Genomic DNA, 18,581 nt, shown 5'->3' on the forward strand with positions numbered 1-18,581 from the left:
TAGCCAGGACAAAGGCGGACACACTGGAGGACTGCACAAGGAACTACAAATCCCAGCATACCCCACTGGAGGATGGCTGCATGAGAAACTACAAATCCCAGCACCTCCCATGGAGCGCTTATTGTTCTCCCAGTGCGGAGTTGTCCCTGCCAGTTGAACACAGCGATTATCGCTAGCCGCTGGCAATACTCACATGCTGAAAATCCGACATGCTGGTTGTACCCAAGTCGACTGATGAAATGACTTGGATGCATTCAGCCTGCCCATAGATGGTTTGGATATTGGCCAGTCCCTGCTGAGCCATCCAAGTGTCAAACTATCTATGGCCGGTTTGCAGACACCCCCCCCCAAATTCTGCTTCCCCTTTCAGTCGCCAGTGCTGTTGTCACCAGACACCTCCATCCAGCGCCGGCAGTATGACACTCATTCCTACTTCCTGTGAGCCCAACCTGTCATCTAAACTTCCTAAACAATCCAGTGCCTGTGTCCTGTCAAAAAGCCGCTACCCATCAGAATATGTAATGGAAGTGATGTTCCGACACGGCCATCTTGGTACACCCGCACACGTCCGCAGTAAGCCTACAGTCAGCAAGCGGACATCTTTTTACCCACTGAAGCTTTGCATTTCACACTTATTTTTACCAGTAAACTCAGCTTATATAGTTAAATACAGGATTTGGAAGTCCGTGACACTGTTTTGAAGTTGAATTTTAAAAGCAGCGGCAAGCCTGCTGATCTCACAGGTTTGCTAATCTGACAGAACACCGCTGCTTTTAAAATTTATCATCAAAACAGTTTGATGGATTTCTAAATACTGTATTTCACTATATAAGCTCAGATTACTGGCAAAAATATATGTGAGATGCAAGACTCCGGTGGGTGCAAAAAGATGTCTGCTTGGCGACTTCAGACTGTAGGCTTACTGCGGACGAGTGCGGGGTGTACCAAGATGGCCGTGCCGGAACGTCACTAAGGTTGCATTTTCTGATAGAACACCTGCTCTTCTCTTGTTTACAAGAGGTGGGGTCCTTTTTCAGGTATCCATGTCACTGCCTAACCAGAGGGGGGCCCTCTCAGGGTCCAGAGGAGTGATGAGAGTGTAAGGGGACGGTTAAGGATTGGTAGGCCATTCCATGATGGGCCCAGCCTGTTGGACTTAGGCGAGTATATCTTTTTCAGAAGTTGAAAAAAAATTAAAAAAAAGGACAAAAAACAACCCCAAAAAAGTGTTGCATGCATTCAGAGGTGGGATAATTTTTGCCTGCAGATGACCCTCAAAAGAAATCTACATTGGGTGCTACATATGAGCGCTTTTTTTTTTTGAAGTTCCTACTAGCCTGGCTGCCATGGCGATTCCCTACTTGGGGGCCTAGAACCAGTGTGCAGCATTTGCAGTCAGAAGCTGTCACAGAAACCTCCTTCTCAGTGGCAGTGAATGCTGGGATTTGTAGTTCCTCACAACCTGAGGGATTCACAGGTTTGCCCACCCATCCTACAGACCCTGCTGAAGTTGAAAACTCTCCAGAGACGGGACTAACTGCACCAATTAGAGGCGTCTAGGCCGGGCCCTGATCCTGGGACGACATGAAAGAGTCGAGCTAATGATGTGAGGCCGCAGTGCTGAGAACCCAACAATGTAAGAGAAGCTGAAGTAATCCGCCCGCAGGAGAACGGCTGCGCTTATAAAACTGTAAACAGATTTTCTGTTCCGTAATTAGAGCGTCCCCCCCTCCATCTACCTCCACCCAGAATGGCTGTGAAATGGCCCCGGGCCTTACCAAAGTGCGCAGCCAGCATTCCTCGCAGTGCACGTGCCAGCACTGAATGGACGTCAGGGGCATTGTGTACGAATCCTGGAGAGGAGAACACAGGAATTAGTTCTACAGACATTCCACCATTAAAACATTACTCAGCTGTGATTTATGTGTAAAAAAGGGCAGAATAACAGAGTCATTCCAAAACAGCTACAACAATTACATCCTATGGGGTCCCCACGCCTCTCATAGGGCCACAGGGAAAAGTTGAAGAATTTGGGCTAAATCAGCAGTCAGATCCATTGTCAATGGATACCGCTTCAGACTCACATCCCAAGCACCCCCCTTTAGATGACACTACAGTGTTATCAGGATATCCTGTTCTAGAATGTGTATCTCTTTGCTGGAGGGGAAGCTGTGCAAGAATCTCCATGCTTCTGATCCATTCATTCTGTGGATTTCTGCTTCCTCCACCTCTCCTGCTGCTTCATCATCCCCCACCAGTCATCAGGGGGACAGCTCTGGGATGAGGAAGCCCTGCTCCTCTATCATGACAGCCCTCTCCACACAGAGTCACGGTGCACACCAAGAAGTGGTAAGGCAATAATGGTGAAAATCACCTGCAGCGACAACACAGGCAACACTCGAGGACAAGGGCCGCTAAAAGAAATGATGGGGCCCAATAAAGTCTACTTGACCTCATCTACAGGAGGGCTCATCCTGTAGAGCCCCCACCAGTAGGGTGGGAACAGGACTGCTACTCCCAGACAACCTCTACATGGGGGCTCATCCTGCTTCCAATATGAATGATCTACATGGAGGCTGATCCTGCTTTCAATCTAAATCTACATGGGGTCTCATCATACTTCCAATCTGAATCATCTACATGGAGGCTGATCCTGCTTTCAATCTAAATCTACATGGGGGCTCATCATACTTCCAATCTGAACCCAACCTCCCCGCCGAACCAATGTGGCCCAATATGGAAGTACTGCTTCAACCCCTATAGGAGGCCCTGCCCCTCAGTGCTCCTGCCTCTTCTCGTATGTCATCAGTAGGGTGGGAACAGGACTGCCACTCCCAGGCTACCTCTACATGGAGGCTTATCCCGCTTCCAGTCTGAATCCTCTACATGGAGGCTCATCACACTTCCAATCTGAATCCTCTACATGGGGGCTCATCCTACTTTCATCAGTAGGGTGGGAACAGGACTGCTACTCCCAGACAACCTATACATGTAGGCTCATCCTGCTTCCAATTTGAATCCTCTACATGGAGGCTCATCCTGCTTCCAATTTGAATCCGCTACATGGAGGCTCATCCTGCTTCCAATCTGAATCCTCTACATGGAGGCTCATCATGCTTCCAATCTGAATCAACTACATGGGGGCTCATCAAACTTCCAATCTGAATCCTCTACATGGGGGCTCATCAAACTTCCAATCTGAATCCTCTACATGGGGGCTCATCCTGCTTCCAATCCGAAATCCTGTACATGGAGGCTCACCCTGCTTTCAATCTAAATCTACATGGGGGCTCATCATACTTCCAATCTAAATCATCTACATTGGGGCACATCCTGCTTCCAATCTGAATCATCTACATGGAGGCTTGTGCTTCCAATCTGAACCCACTCGCCTTCCTCCAGCAAACACGATGTGGCCAAATATGGCAGTACTGCTTAAACCCCTATAGGAGGCCCTGTCCTCAATGCTTCTGATCTTCCCTCTTCTCTTATGTCATCAATAGCGTGGGAAAAGGACTGCCACTCCCAGAGGACCTCTACATGGGGCTCATCATGCTTCCAATCTGAATCATCTACATGGGGGCTCATCCTGCTTCCCATCTGAATCCTCTACATGGGGCTTATCCTGCTTCCAATCTGAATGATCTACATGGAGGCTCATCCGGCTTCCAATCTGAATCCTTTACATGGAGGCTTATCATACTTCCCAATCTGAATCATCGACATCCTCATCATGCTTCCAATCTGAACCCACTTGCCTTCCCTCAGCAAACCTGATGTGGCCGAATATGGCAGTACTGCTTAAACCCCTATAGGAGGCCCTGCCCTCAGTGCTTCTGATATTCCCTCTTCTTGAATGTCATCAGGAGTGTAGGAACAGAACTGCCACCCAAAGACCTCATCTACATAGGGCTCATCCTGCTTTCAATCTGAAGCCCCCCCCCCCCCACTGACCCAATATGACAGTACTGACTGAACCCCTATAGGAGGCTCTGACTTCAGTTCTCCTGATCTTGCTCCTTCTCATATGTCATCAGTAGGGTGCGAACAGAACTAGCACTCCTAAACCCCATCTACATGGGGGTTTATCCTGCTTCTAAGCCGCATCTGGGACACCCTTGCTCATCCGATTGGGCCTAGAATAGCTGTACTGCGTGTACGCCCCCTCCCCCTTTCACAGCCCTAATGGTCCTCTGCTTGCCTTTTTAGTCACAGGTTCCTCATACACGTCCTCAATAGAGAGGAGCTTGGGTCTCTTCTGAACTTGTCTCTATCCGAACATCAGAAAGCTCTTCAGTCCAATCAACCAGGTTCTTCACTAGTCAGCAGCAGATGTAAACAAAGGGGTGGGATGCTGATGACGCCCCAAGCCCTTAATATGGAGACATGCCTATATTTAGTCAATGAATAGAGATAATTTTGGAAGCCGTACAAACTCATCTCTAGTCCTCTACAATAATTGTGTCTCATTGTCACCCTGTGTCTCCTTTAAAGGTCAGGCCTGGAGTGCAGAGTAAAGGTCACGGCTACTGACTTCTGACATCCTGTCCCCAAGAACTGCTGACCAGACAAAGCCGAAAATGCACCAGGATTTGGCGAATCCCGCTGACATGGCTGTATCTGCACCACACGTCCACCACCTATCAAGACATGACTGCATTGATTGCCAGCAAGGATATGCCACTCACCATGCAAATGAGGCATTTGTAGCGGTCCCCTCGGGAGAGCTGTCTTTCCAACTCCCGGATACGTGCCTTTAATGCTTCAAACGTTGTCACCGTTGACTCTTCTGTGATCCTGGGATAAGAGAGAGACAAAAGCATTTTGTATAAAAATCCATTAATATAAAAAGGAAGGATACACAAGTAAAATACACAATACAGGGAACTGAAGCAACATAGAATCCCAAATAATATAACAGGTAATGGGGGTTGTGTGTGCAGAAAGAAACCAGAGAATTTACTGCACATATTGCATTTAATTCCAGAGCGTGTCCCCGTCCTGCTGTCTGGATTACCATGAACAGCAGTCTACATTTAGCAATTTTGCAAACTAGTGTGTAAGTAAAGCACTGAAATCTGCACGTCTACAAAATGTTATCGTTCCATTTCTTAAAGACAGAGTCTGCCTAAATGTTATATTACAACAAGGCACATTTCCCACATATCACAGAGTGCTGTTGCTAGGGGGTCCCTCGTAATCTGCCTCCTTCAGCACCTGGGCTCCTGACGTCACTTCCCTCAGCGCAGGAAGGGAGATCACCCCTCCCTCTTGGCAATCATCTGAGACACGCGACAGGTTCCAGATGATTGTGCGGCCAGTCATATAGCGCGCATGTGCAGTGGGTTAAAATGCCGGCGCCGCCGAGCGGTGGGGGAGACGAGCGGGGCTTCGATCCCCCGCATCGCTGGACCCTGGGACAGGTAAGTGTCCGATTATTAAAAGTCAGCAGCTGCAGTATTTGTAGCTGCTGACTTTTACATTTTTGTTTTTTTTTTTTTTTTTTTTTTTTTAGTGGGAAGTCCACTATAAAACAAATAAATAAATAAATCACAGATCCAGGCTTCTTCAGAAAAAAAAAAATAAAATAAAAAAGTTAGCAGCTACAAATCCTGTACAAATCCTGTAGCTGCTGACTTTTAATATTAGAACACTTACCTGTCCAGGAATCCAGCGGTGTTCTCACCTGCCGCCGCCATCTCCACTAAGGGAAACTGGCAGTGAAGTCTTGCGGCTCCAAAGCCGGTTCCCCACTGCGCAAAGCGCGCTGTGAATAGGATGGAGGCCGTGGCGAACTCAGCTGGAAGTTGGAGTGGGTACCTGTCAAAACCAGGTACCCGTCCCCCTCCACCCCCCTTCCCAAAAAAGGTGTCATAGTTGGCAGACAAGGGAAGCCTCCCCTTTTGGGTGGAGCTCTGCTTTAAGTATGAGCCCCCCCCAGCACCCCAATAAAACTGGACTGGTGTCGAGACACATCGCAAGGACCATAAACCCCAGAATTGTGTGAATATGAGAAGGCACGTGGTTTAGAGGTACACCGACCACATCTGCATGCCACCTGTTTAATGAAACAAAAATCATATCACAAAGAGTCAGCGACATTATACAGAGAACCAGACAAAGATATCTATATATATATATATACACCGTCACATGCAGCTCTCTGCATGGAACACTATGACTGCAGCCGGTGTAGAACTACAAGTCTCAGCAAGGGACATTCTGCAATACAGAAAGATGGTAATGGCTGAACCCAGGATGCCAAAACATACAACGATTGGCTTTAACCGATTGTGGACCACCTACTGCACTGGATCATGCACAGAGGGGACAGGGGCACAGGCAGCAATAAAAACCTGACAGGGAATCTAATCCATCTCCACTCCATCCAAAAAAAAAAAAAAAAAAAGCTTTATACTTTAATACAAACGAAAAAAAAAAAAAAAATACGGGGGAAGAAGAAAGGGGGTGTTTTTCTGCTGACGTTTCACCGTACAGGAAACAGTTGAAAAGCAAAAAAATAAATAAAAGATGAAAAAAAAAAAAAAAAAAAAAAAAAAAAAACCTGAACCTGCTTGGGGGGGGGGGGGTTTGATAGAAGTGAGGTGAAGCGCCCCAGAAGTCACATTCCTTAATAAAAAAAACAAACATTCTTGAAGAGCTTACTGCGTTTTCTAGGCTCACCTTGCTGCACGTATCACAGAGGCATAGCTGAAGTCTCTCACCTGGTTCTGGTTTATTGCGTTTCATTTTAAGGTTTGTACAAAAAAATAAAATAAAAGGCATAACAAACGTGAATGTTGGGCACAATCAGCAGAAAGATCATCTATTGGCCTCCACCACAGACATGAAGACTAGTGGAGAGCGGTGTGGAGAAAACACAAAGGGATGGAAATATTTACAGAGCCATTTCCAGAACATTAGCTGCGTCTTTCTCTCGGCGAGTGAAATCTGTACATTTCTTTTGTAGAGGCGCACTGAGATGGTGCGGAATGATTTATACAGACGCGGGGGGATAAAGTTTAGAGCCGGTCTGATACAAAAGCAATCAATAGCCGGACTGCAGATCAGGGCGCTAGTTAGCTGGAAAATTAGCGCATCACTCGCTGTGCCACGCTGCGGGGAGCCGGGACGAATCAATGGCAAAGGTATTGATTTAGTTATTATCACTTCATAGGCTCCCAGACATTGTTAAATATACATTTATTAACAAGAGAAGGGAGCCGGGCGAGGGAGGATTCCTCAGATCAGGGGCCTTCATCTACCGCTAATCAAAAGCTCTGCGGAGACCCCGGGACAAGGGAACGGCTTACACGCTCTCTACCACTTACCCCCCGCTGTCTGCAAACTAGGCTAAACTCCCCAGTCTGTCTTCCCTTATTAGAACAGACAGGATAAACTGGGGGAGACGGCCTGCTGGGAACAGGCTGGTCTTACTGGTCACACATGGCAGGGAGGCTGCTTAACCCTGCTACTGCCAAGAGACACCAATACACTGTACGAAAAATCGGCCAAGAGCGCAAAGGATAGCGCCACCATGTAATGACCGATAAATCGTTCAGTGGACATAAATCAATGCATTTTTTGTTCGTTTTTTTTACATATACCTAAGTGCAGACAGTTCGGATGGGAAATGCATTAACCTTTCAATTTATCGCTCATTCGACAGAAAATTTCCAAATTTGTCCTTCGTTTTTTCGGCTGAGAAATGTCCCAACGATAAATTGATTTTGTGCCCAATAACTGGCCGAAAAATGAACGGTCTAAATGACCGTTTTTCGGCTGATTTTTCGTATAGTGTATGGCCAGCATAAGATTTACTATGTATGGAAAACATGAATCATATCACCCAACAAAGACACACTCACAATCGGGGGTCCCAGAACAATGACACCCCGACACTCGGGGGGTCCAGAACAATGACACCCCGACACTCGGGGGGTCCAGAACAATGACACCCTGACACTTGGGGGATCCCAGAACAATGACACACTGACACTTGGGGGATCCCAGAACAATGACACCCTGACACTCGGGGGCCCCAGAACAATGACACCCTGACACTTGGGGGTCCCAGAACAATGACACACTGACACTTGGGGGATCCCAGAACAATGACACCCTGACACTTGGGGGTTCCAGAACAATGACACACTGACACTTGGGGGATCCCAGAACAATGACACCCTGACACTTGGGGGTCCCAGAACAATGACACCCTGACACTTGGGGGTCCCAGAACAATGACACACTGACACTTGGGGGATCCCAGAACAATGACACCCTGACACTTGGGGGTCCCAGAACAATGACACACTGACACTTGGGGGTCCCAGAACAATGACACCCTGACACTTGGGGGATCCCAGAACAATGACACACTGACACTTGGGGGATCCCAGAACAATGACACACTGACACTTGGGGGATCCCAGAACAATGACACACTGACACTTGGGGGTCCCAGAACAATGACACCCTGACACTTGGGGGTCCCAGAACAATGACACACTGACACTTGGGGGTCCCAGAACAATGACACACTGACACTTGGGGGATCCCAGAACAATGACACCCTGACACTTGGGGGTCCCAGAACAATGACACCCTGACACTTGGGGGATCCCAGAACAATGACACACTGACACTTGGGGGATCCCAGAACAATGACACACTGACACTTGGGGGTCCCAGAACAATGACACACTGACACTTGGGGGTCCAGAACAATGACACTGTTTGGGGGGCTCCAAATTGACGACACTCTAAAGCTCGGAGGCCCTAGAACAATGACACGCTGATGCTTGGGGCCCCACAGGGGTTGATTTACTAAAGGCAAAAGAGACTGTGCACTTTGGAAAGTGCAGTTGCTCCAGAGCTTAGTAAATGAGGGGAAGCTCCGATTACTTCCATCATCCAATCACATGCAAGCAAAAATGCTGTTTTTTCCCCCCTTGCACGTGATTGGGTATTCTTTGCAAAGTGAAGCTTCCCCACATTCACTAGGCTCTTTGCAAAGTGCAGAGTCTTTTTTGCCTTTAGTAAATGAACCCCGCTGTTTTTAGGGGTCCAAGAACAAAGACACACTGACCTCAGGGCCCCAAAATGAGGACATGTCAACACTCAGAAGTCCCAGAACAATAACGCCCTGGCACTCGGGTCCCCAGAACACATATTGGCACTCTGTGATCCTAAAACACCACTATAATGTGTAGTGAGAATTACCATTTAACGACAACATATGCCCCGATATATTAATTACAGAACGCTCGCTCTGTGACATTTGCCCCCAATCACCCGGATTAAACGAGGAGAGCGCGCCTGACGATGTGGGTGACCCCAATAAACGCCAGTAACCCCCCCCCCATCCGTCCCCAACTGACTCTCATTTGTCATAAGTTTACCCACAGCCCAATTTTTTTTTGCTGCTGAAAATTAAATTGAGCAATCTCGGTGCCGTCCCCAAGGACTCTTCCTAGCCGTTCTGTTAATTAAATTATCTCTGAATTTGCAGAGTAGAATCTTAATTGACTCTGGATTGTGCTTTCCAAACAAAATACTTCAGAGATCATACAAGTTCCTAACAAACACCAGGCGGGAACACTAGAGGCCACGCTGATTCCACAACACCCACCACCACCACCACCACCACCACCCTCCCGGAGAGACAGCAACTGGAAAGCTTCACTAAACCGAGTCAGTGCCATTATGTCGTTACGGGGGAAAGACAGAGAGGGGGAGGCGGCCACACACAAGGATGGGGGTGGGGGGGCCACATGAAGAACTGTGGCTATGGACCCTGCTCTGGTCTTGATGTCAGGATCCTAGAGTGCTAGTAGAACGCTGGGATGTGTGCAGAAGCTGCTGAGAGGAGTGGAGGATCAGGTAAGTATATTTACCTTTATTGTTCCCATAGATACAAACAAGCAATTGACTCTGCAGGCACAGCCCCACTGCAAGGGATCGATTTTTGTTTGCCTTGAGCTGTGCTTAAACCACTTGCTGCCCCGCCACAGCACATTCACTCTGGTGGGGTGGCACGTGCAGACTCAGTCACACATATTATATTATATATATTAAAATAAACACACACACACACACACACACACACACACACGATTGACCTTGCTGCAATTTACAAGCACACCCCTCCTGTGACCACTGGGACCAGTAACCGGGTATCATGTGATTGCTGATTGATCACAGTGGACACTTGATAACACTGTAAACAACCTGTCATGAATGGCTTTCCATATTCTATGATTGTCCCACAGCAATCACATGGTACCATGCTACCTGTACCATGTGATTAGCTTAGCCAATCACAATCAAAAGCATGCGGTTCATGAATGGAAACTCCTTCATGACATCTAAAGCTATTACTTTTACAGTGATCATCACTATAAAAGCAATAACAATGTAAAAACATTTTAAAATTCCTGATTGATCCCCATAGTACAGTGGGATTATGACGACACTGAACTACTCTGATGACAGGATGTAAATTAAAGAGAAGAGGAGATTGTACAAGGGCTACTCCAAAAATTCCCTTAATTTTTCAAGGAAGATATGGACTATCACGGTACCCAATTATACAGTAGAACATTTGATAAAAATTATACAAAATACAAACATATCAATTACAACAAAACCCAGGAGGATCACCCGTATTGGGTTAATTTATGCCGTTTGTAGGCCGTATGGGCCTATTGGTGAGTTTTGCTGTACCTTGTTTAATACTCCAATTCAATACAATTTAGATTCACCGTAGATTTTTGTGTTGCTGTCATTTCGTTATTATATGTCTTTTAGATGTTTTGGTTTGACGCCTCCTTATGGAAGCGGTATTGGCCGCGAAACTGTTGAGGTCCACGTCTATACCCACATTACTGTGCCTCTACATATCTGTGGTGGTTTCAATTTGTCTTTTTTAATGTTATTGTACTATGTATGTTTGCAACAACCACTTTGCTGCTTTTGTTGTAATTGATATGTTTGTATTTTGTATAATAAATTCTATTTTTATCAAATGTTCTACTGTATAATTGGTTACCCGTGATAGTCCATATCTTCCTTGAAGATTAAGGGCATTTTTGGAGTAGCCCTTGTACAATCTCTTCTTTTTCTCTATTCAATCAAGGGAAAGATTGGACAAGAATATCTTGTCCAGGAAATGTTTTTTTTTTGCTTTACATTGTAAATCATATTCTCGCTGAACTGTTCCACTAAAAGGAGTGTTTACCTTTTTTCTTCACCTCCTTGCCTCTGAATTGCTCTTCCACTTTATACTTCTTTTATGTGTTTAATTCAATGAAAAAAAAAAAAAATTGCATCTGAATAAGAACGCGAATGCCAGTGACAAATTTCATGCAGAATTCGGGGACATTTTATGAACTTTATTCTGAGAGTGATCTGACCACTGAGGGCACCACTCCACTACAGAAAAAAAAAAAAAAAAGAAGGAAGAAGAGCAATAAGAAGCAGACACAAACTCCTTCCACAGATGGACTCCTATAAGCAGAACACCCGGCCTATAATGAGCGATCTGTTCCTGCTGCAAAGTACAGAGGGCAGAGTTCACCTCCCGACCCGCTTATTCTCCCCGCCCGGTAAATGAATGTGAATAGAGGTTCTGGTGTTAAGTTTGGCTAAAGCTTCGACTTTTCAACACTGCAGAAAACGTCTCCCCTCTAATTCCAATAATTACCGGCATCCCCCAAACTTCCTCCACCTCTGCGAAGGATGCTGACAGGCTTGGCACGGGAGGCTGGAACTTTAGGTAGAGATACAAAGCCGCTCCACATCCAGCCTAGGTGATCTGCTGGAAAATGCGCGCGGCTTCCAGCACACCCCACGCATGGCCGCTGTTCAGACGAGGTGCAAAGGTGAAATGTGCACGCCACTTAGCCGACACCTCCGCCGAGGATGGAGCCCGAGGTTTACTCTGACCTGCAAGGAACTATATACATTATATATAGAGATCGGGGTACAGCCGCCTGCACACCGCCACATTGTAACCCTGAAGGCGCAAAGGAAAACTCCACCCACAGATAAGCCAATCCTTTCTATGATCTTTCACCGATTCCAAACACTGCATTTCTCTTAACCTTCACCGCCTGATTTATGGAGGGTTTTACCCCCCTTCATGACTAGTTTATGCTATTTAGCACCGCGCTACTTTAATTGGCAATTGCGCGGTCATGTAGCGCTGTACACAAATGACATCTGTATTATTTTTTCTTTTTAACACAAATAGAGCTTTCTTTTGGTGGTATTTGATCACCAGTGTTTTTTTTATTATAAAAAAAAAAAAAAAAAATTATATATATATATATATATATATATATATATATATATATATATATATATATATATATATATATATATATATATATATATATATATATATACTCTTATAAAATCAAATCAAAAGGTCTTCATAAATTTAGGACAAAATAAAAATATATTCTGCTACATGTCTTTGGTATAAAAAAAAAAAAAAAAAAAAAAAAAACCCAATTAGTGTATGTTGATAGGTTTGTGTGAAAGTTATTGGTGTGGCAAAGCGAGGAAATGCACCTGTTTAATATGGCGGCCTGGGCCAGGTTTTCCAGGAAAGAAGCACACTATGGGCACAGGTGTGTGGCAGGCCTTTTAGGAGAGATAGAATGAGGCCCGATTCACACTTGTGCAGGTTGCAGTTTGCATATTGCAGGTGCATTTTTCAATACACATCTTTAAACCATTGAAGTCTACTGAAACAAAAAAAAACAAACCCTGGCCCTTTCCATAAAATGCACAGATGTGAACTACATTCATAGGAAACCGTGTTAAATGGACTGTAGCGCGTTTCTGCAAAACTGAAAACGCACTAAAAAATGCATAGGTGTGAACCGGGCCTTAGAGGTCCGTGGCCCCAGGGGGTCAGTGTGTGTGAAGGGAGCAGTGAGGGGTGTATATCTGCACCAAGCTGTCCAGGTCAGGACAGACCAAGGCTCGAGTCTGAGGAGAGAGAGGGAGAGAGAGACTGTACCGGCCGCCCGCGGTATATTTACTAAGTTGTCGGTATGTGGTTAATGCATTAACAGCATTGAAAGGTTAGTTCATCTTTACAGAAAAAAAAAAAATGAACACTGTACACCCCTCCCCCGGTCCCTGCTGTACTTACCTCTGGTGGTGCTGTCAGAGCTCCCGCAGCCAGTCCACGGGTCGGGGGATTTAAAATCCTCTTCTCTGTGCAGTGCTTCTGGGTTGGGCCAGATCTTCAAGAGCATTGATCTGGGCTGTCAAATGAAACCGGAACTTCCTGGTCCCCCGGAAGATCCATCTGTGAATGAATGAATGCCCCCCCATATACATTCACTATACACACGTCTCCATAAACACGCAGCAAATCACCCACCATACACACAGCTCTACTGTCAATCTATCTCCTCTGCTTTGCCGACTGTCCCGCAGAAAGCCAAATTACCTGTAATTACTGAATTAGAAGAGTAAACACTTTGGCAGCTGGCACAGCACTGCCGGCAAGGAGCTGTACCAATATGGCCGCCACGTTCTCTGGAATCAGACAAAGATGCCGGTGCGCTGTCAGGGAATCGTTTCCTCACCTGTGACAACAGGCGGCAGTGCGTGGCCTTGGCTTCCAGCCACGCTTCATCTGGCTGCCAGAAATTAGCATGAGATGATAATTAGCGATGTACAATTAGCTGAGTACACAGATCTGCCTCTGGATTCAATCCCTTCCTATACCCGGGAGAGGGGAGCTGGCACTTCTCACACGTGGGTCTTCTATCTCCCGCCACATTGCAGTCCTCTCTTATCTGACATTTTGGGCCCAGAAAGGCTACTTTAGTCATTCAGCATCACTACTCAAAAAACAGGATTTGTGATTGGTGCAGACGAAAAAAAGCTTGTCATCAATACTTCCAGATTCCGAAGGCAGCCACTCACATGAAGGAGAGAGCGCCATTCACAGGACATCGCACATGGGTGTACGAGGCTACATCGCTGGTGCCCCATGGGTGACAACTTTCCCTGTAACAGGTGATTATTAACCCCTTTCAGCTTTCTTTCGCTGCTATTTAATCACCACTGGGTTATTTGTTTGTTGCCAAACAAAAGAAGGCCGAATATATTTTCTTTAAAAATGTTCTTAGTTTCGGTTATACAATTTTGCAAATAAGTAACTTTTCTTCTTCACTGATGTGAGCTGGTGAGGAGCCACTGATAATCAGTGTGCACGCGGGAGGCTTGTTCTGGGAGGACGCCCTTCCCAGAACAGAGCCGCGCTGTAGCTGTTTTGCGGCTGTGGCACGCTAATGGCTAGCTATGGCTGCACGGCATTTCTCCTGATGGTGACAACAGTGGTCCATGTCTCTGTAATGTGTGTTGAAACGGCCACGTGTAATCTCCACTGGAAGCCCGTGTGACAGGGTGACAACACAGGAGCACAGTTGGAGGACCATGACAGAGCGTTGTCATCCTATAAGAGGAAATACCTCAACATGGATGTTCAATGCATTACGAAAACTGCAAATTCAAAAAACTGAAATTAAATTTAACCTGTTAAATTAGTGATTGTGGTGACAATCTACTATGAGTCACCCGTTCTAAATCTTGGGGACCCGCTGTGCCCACCATCCCTGTGCTGAGTTCCCGGATCTGTACACCCGCTGTGCCCATTATGAGGGGTTCTCACCATCCCTGTGCTGAGTTCCTGGGTCTGTACACCCGCTGTGCCTATTATGAGGGGTTCCCACCATCCCTGTGCTGAGTTCCTGGGGTCTGCACACCCGCTGTGCCCATTATGAGGGGTTCCCACCATCCCTGTGCTGAGTTCCCGGGTCTGCACACCCGCTGTGCCCATTATGAGGGGTTCCCACCATCCCTGTGCTGAGTTCCTGGGGTCTGCACACCCGCTGTGCCCATTATGAGGGGTTCCCACCATCCCTGTGCTGAGTTCCCGGGTCTGTACACCCGCTGTGCCCATTATGAGGGGTTCCCACCATCCCTGTGCTGAGTTCCCGGGTCTGTACACCCGCTGTGCCCATTATGAGGGGTTCCCACCATCCCTGTGCTGAGTTCCCGGGTCTGTACACCCGCTGTGCCCATTATGAGGCATTCCCACCATCGCTGTGCTGAGTTCCCGGGTCTGTACACCCGCTGTACCCATTATGATGGGTTCCCACCATCCCTGTGCTGAGTTCCCGGGTCTGTACACCCGTGGTGCCCATTATGAGGGGTTCTCACCATCCCTGTGCTGAGTTCCTGGGTCTGTACACCCGCTGTGCCCATTATGAGGCATTCCCACCATCGCTGTGCTGAGTTCCCGGGTCTGTACACCCGCTGTGCCCATTATGATGGGTTCCCACCATCCCTGTACTGAGTTCCTGGGTCTGTACACCCGCTGTGCCCATTATGAGGGGTTCCCACCATCCCTGTGCTGAGTTCCCGGGTCTGTACACCCGCTGTGCCCATTATGAGGGGTTCCCACCATCCCTGTGCTGAGTTCCCGGGTCTGTACACCCGCTGTACCCATTATGAGGGGTTCCCACCATCCCTGTGCTGAGTTTCTGGGTCGGTGACCATAAATAAAATAACTGTTGGGTGGACTGGCTCTTGAAGAAGAAGCTAATGGCGGCCATCGGTGGAGGGACAACGGGGGATAATCACTGTGTAACAAAGAAGTGCTCACTCTGCTACTGCTCTGCATCAGCCAGGAAGAGATATTGGCCAGCTCTGACAGAGGTGTAAAAAAAAAAAAAAATCTATTTTCCACTGTAAATTATTCAGCAGCGAGAATGTAAGAATGAATGATTTCTGGAGACTCTTGGACCACAGCTATGGATTTTCTTCACATGACCACCCATAAAGCGCGGGCCTCTGGAGCATACAAAACGCAATTTGCTCAAGTCACCGCAGAGCAAAAGATACAATTATAATCAGTAATTTTGTATGGTGCACCAACACCGCGCTCATCCCACCACGCCGTGACTGAATCCCGCTAACTCCTCTTTCTTCCCTTCCGCCTGATTAATGATCTTGTCCCAGTGATTGATGAGCCACCCCAGCAGATTAGAGTCTTCTGTTCCACCCACCTTCCCCAGCAGCAGCCGCCCCCCCCCCCCCCAGAGGTCCCAACCACAAGCAGGGCTGGAAATATTAGAGAATTATTAAATAAACATTGGTACGTCATGTCTCTTCCTATAGCACTCGGCACTCTCCCGGACGCTGCTGTCCTGTTTGCTTTCATGCTGACACCAAACAGCTGGAGTGATTCATGGAGAGGTTGGCACAGGCGCCGCGTGTCATACATCATACCGGGCAGCCAGCTCCCTGCCCTGACGGAGATAAACTCATCGACCGCAAGCAGCTGGAATGAATTTATGACAACACAAAATTGAGGAAAACAAATGAGAGGTGACCTGCCGGGCGAGTCACCCCGAGCGCATCCCCTGGCCTGCAATCTAGTTTGGTGGCAAAAAGCAAAAATTGAACGGTGACACCGTGAATTAAGATTCTGCCCCGTAACCCCCGGAGGAGGAGGAACTCCGACAAAATGGAAGGCGAACGTCTTTCTGCAAGTTGGTGAGAACACTGCCGATACCTGAAGCCTCGCAACGTGGACCAATCACGGCATTTATAGTTTACCTGACTGTGAATGTTGGATGGGCCGCACACACCAAAAAAAAAAAAAAAAAAAAAAACTTTATCGAAGTACACAGTACATATATATAGCACGCCCCGTCCAGCTGTCCCTCCCCAGCAATTTCTGACTGTCAAAATGACAGCCGGGTGTTTATGTGCAAATAAAGCAGTTGTAGAATTTGTGTCCTACAAAAAAACCATGACCACCTGACAAAGTTTATAAACATTGATTAGATAGAGAGAGATGGAAAGTAACATGGTTTATAAACATTGTTAGGATGAGAGATGGTCAGATACAAAGCAACATTAGTTATAAACATTGATCTGATGGGAGATAGAGAGATACACAAAGTAACATGGTTTATAAACCTTGTTCAGATTTGGGAGAGATACACAAAAATAACATTGTTTAGATTGAGAGAGAGAGAGATACAAAGTAAAATTGTTTAAAAAACATTGTTCAGAGATAAGAGAGCTTCAACGCAACATTGTTACTTCTGAATCCATTTTGTTTCATTCATCAAGGAACCTGACAAGTTGTATTTAAATAATTGCTACTATTTATTCCCTTAATAGCCCTTTGTTTACCTTAATCCGCCGTAATTAATGCCGCCTTCTTCTGGCTATTTTGCCGTTTTTTATTTGTCTAAAAACATTAAAGAGGGAGTACCGTGATAAAAAAAATATTTAAAAGTCAGCAGCTACAAATACTGTAGCTGCTGACTTTTAAAATAAGGACACTCACCTGTCCCAGGGTCCAGCGATGTCGGCACCCCAGACTGAATCGTCCCTCGGGTGTTGCCGCCGCCATTCTCTGTAAGGGAATCAGGAAGTGAAGCGCTGCGGCTTCACTTTCTGGTTCCCTACTGTGCATGCGCGAGTCGCGCTGCGCTTCCTAACTGTTCCCCGCTGTCTCTGGGACCCGTGTGTGTGTGTCCCAGCAGACAGCGCGGTGGGGATGGGAGGGGGCGTAGACTCCCTTGGGAGTCTATGCCGGAAGTGGGTGCAAATACCTGTCTCAGACAGGTATCTGCACCCCCCCTCCCCCCTGAAAGGTGCCAAATGTGACACCGGAGGGGGGGGGAGGGTTCCGAAAAACAGAGGTTCAATTTTTGTGTGAACCTCCGCTTTAATATTTATTTTTTCTTACTTTGTATGTTACTTTTTTTAGTGTTGCATTTAGTGTTTACAGGAGGTGCGGTCCTTCTTCAGGTGTCCACACAACTGCCTGTGTTCTGTGGAGGTTTCCTATTGTTTGTCCAGCGTTGGGGGTCCTCTCGGGATCAGCAGAGTAGAGCAAGCTGACTTTTACGGGCCTCACCGGGCACAACGGCAACTTTAGATTAATGTAGTGGTCCCCTGAACCCGGGGACAGCAGACTAAGGTCAATGTACTTTGCCTCACAAGATAAGGTAGAAAAAAAAAAAAAAAAATTGTGCAGGCGGGCGGGGATGGCCCATATATGCCTGGAGACCGGTTATAAAATAAATTTCTATTTAACCTCTTGCCGACCCTCCGCAGTACATATACAGAGAACAGGCGGCTCACACAGGTACCTGTGCATGGCAGGTCTCTTTCAGTTTTAGGGCGCGTCCCCTCCCCCCCCGCTGTGATTGAACACACTGGGACTTAGTCAGCAGGTCCTGTCCAATGATTCACACCCAGGACCTGCTGATCGGCTGTGTCCAATCACAGCCCAGAGCCCTGTGTTGACAAAACACAGAGATCTGTACACAGGGTACAATCTGTTTCTTCTCCCTGACAGAAGTAACAAAAGGGATCTTTAGTAAAAAGCCACAAACACATTGTTAGGCACACATTTAACCCCTTGATTGCCCCTAGATGTTAACCCCTTCCCAGCCAGTGTCATTAGTACAGCGACGGTGTGTAGTATTATCACTGATCACTGTATTAGTGTCACTGGTGAGGTC

The 18,581-nt window shown here is 46.8% G+C and overlaps 1 protein-coding gene across 1 annotated transcript in view; it reads right to left on the reverse strand.

Moving 5' to 3' along the window:
• The window catches only part of RNF220 (ring finger protein 220), a 144,651-nt gene that overhangs the window by 8,763 nt on the left and 117,307 nt on the right, over positions 1 to 18,581 (reverse strand). The window contains 2 exon segments of the mRNA XM_073593979.1: positions 1,779 to 1,853; positions 4,689 to 4,797. Coding sequence (XP_073450080.1) covers positions 1,779 to 1,853; positions 4,689 to 4,797 — 184 coding nt within the window.

Source organism: Aquarana catesbeiana, linkage group LG07 (genome assembly GCF_042186555.1).
Source record: "Aquarana catesbeiana isolate 2022-GZ linkage group LG07, ASM4218655v1, whole genome shotgun sequence".
Classification (NCBI taxonomy): Eukaryota; Metazoa; Chordata; class Amphibia; order Anura; family Ranidae; genus Aquarana; species Aquarana catesbeiana.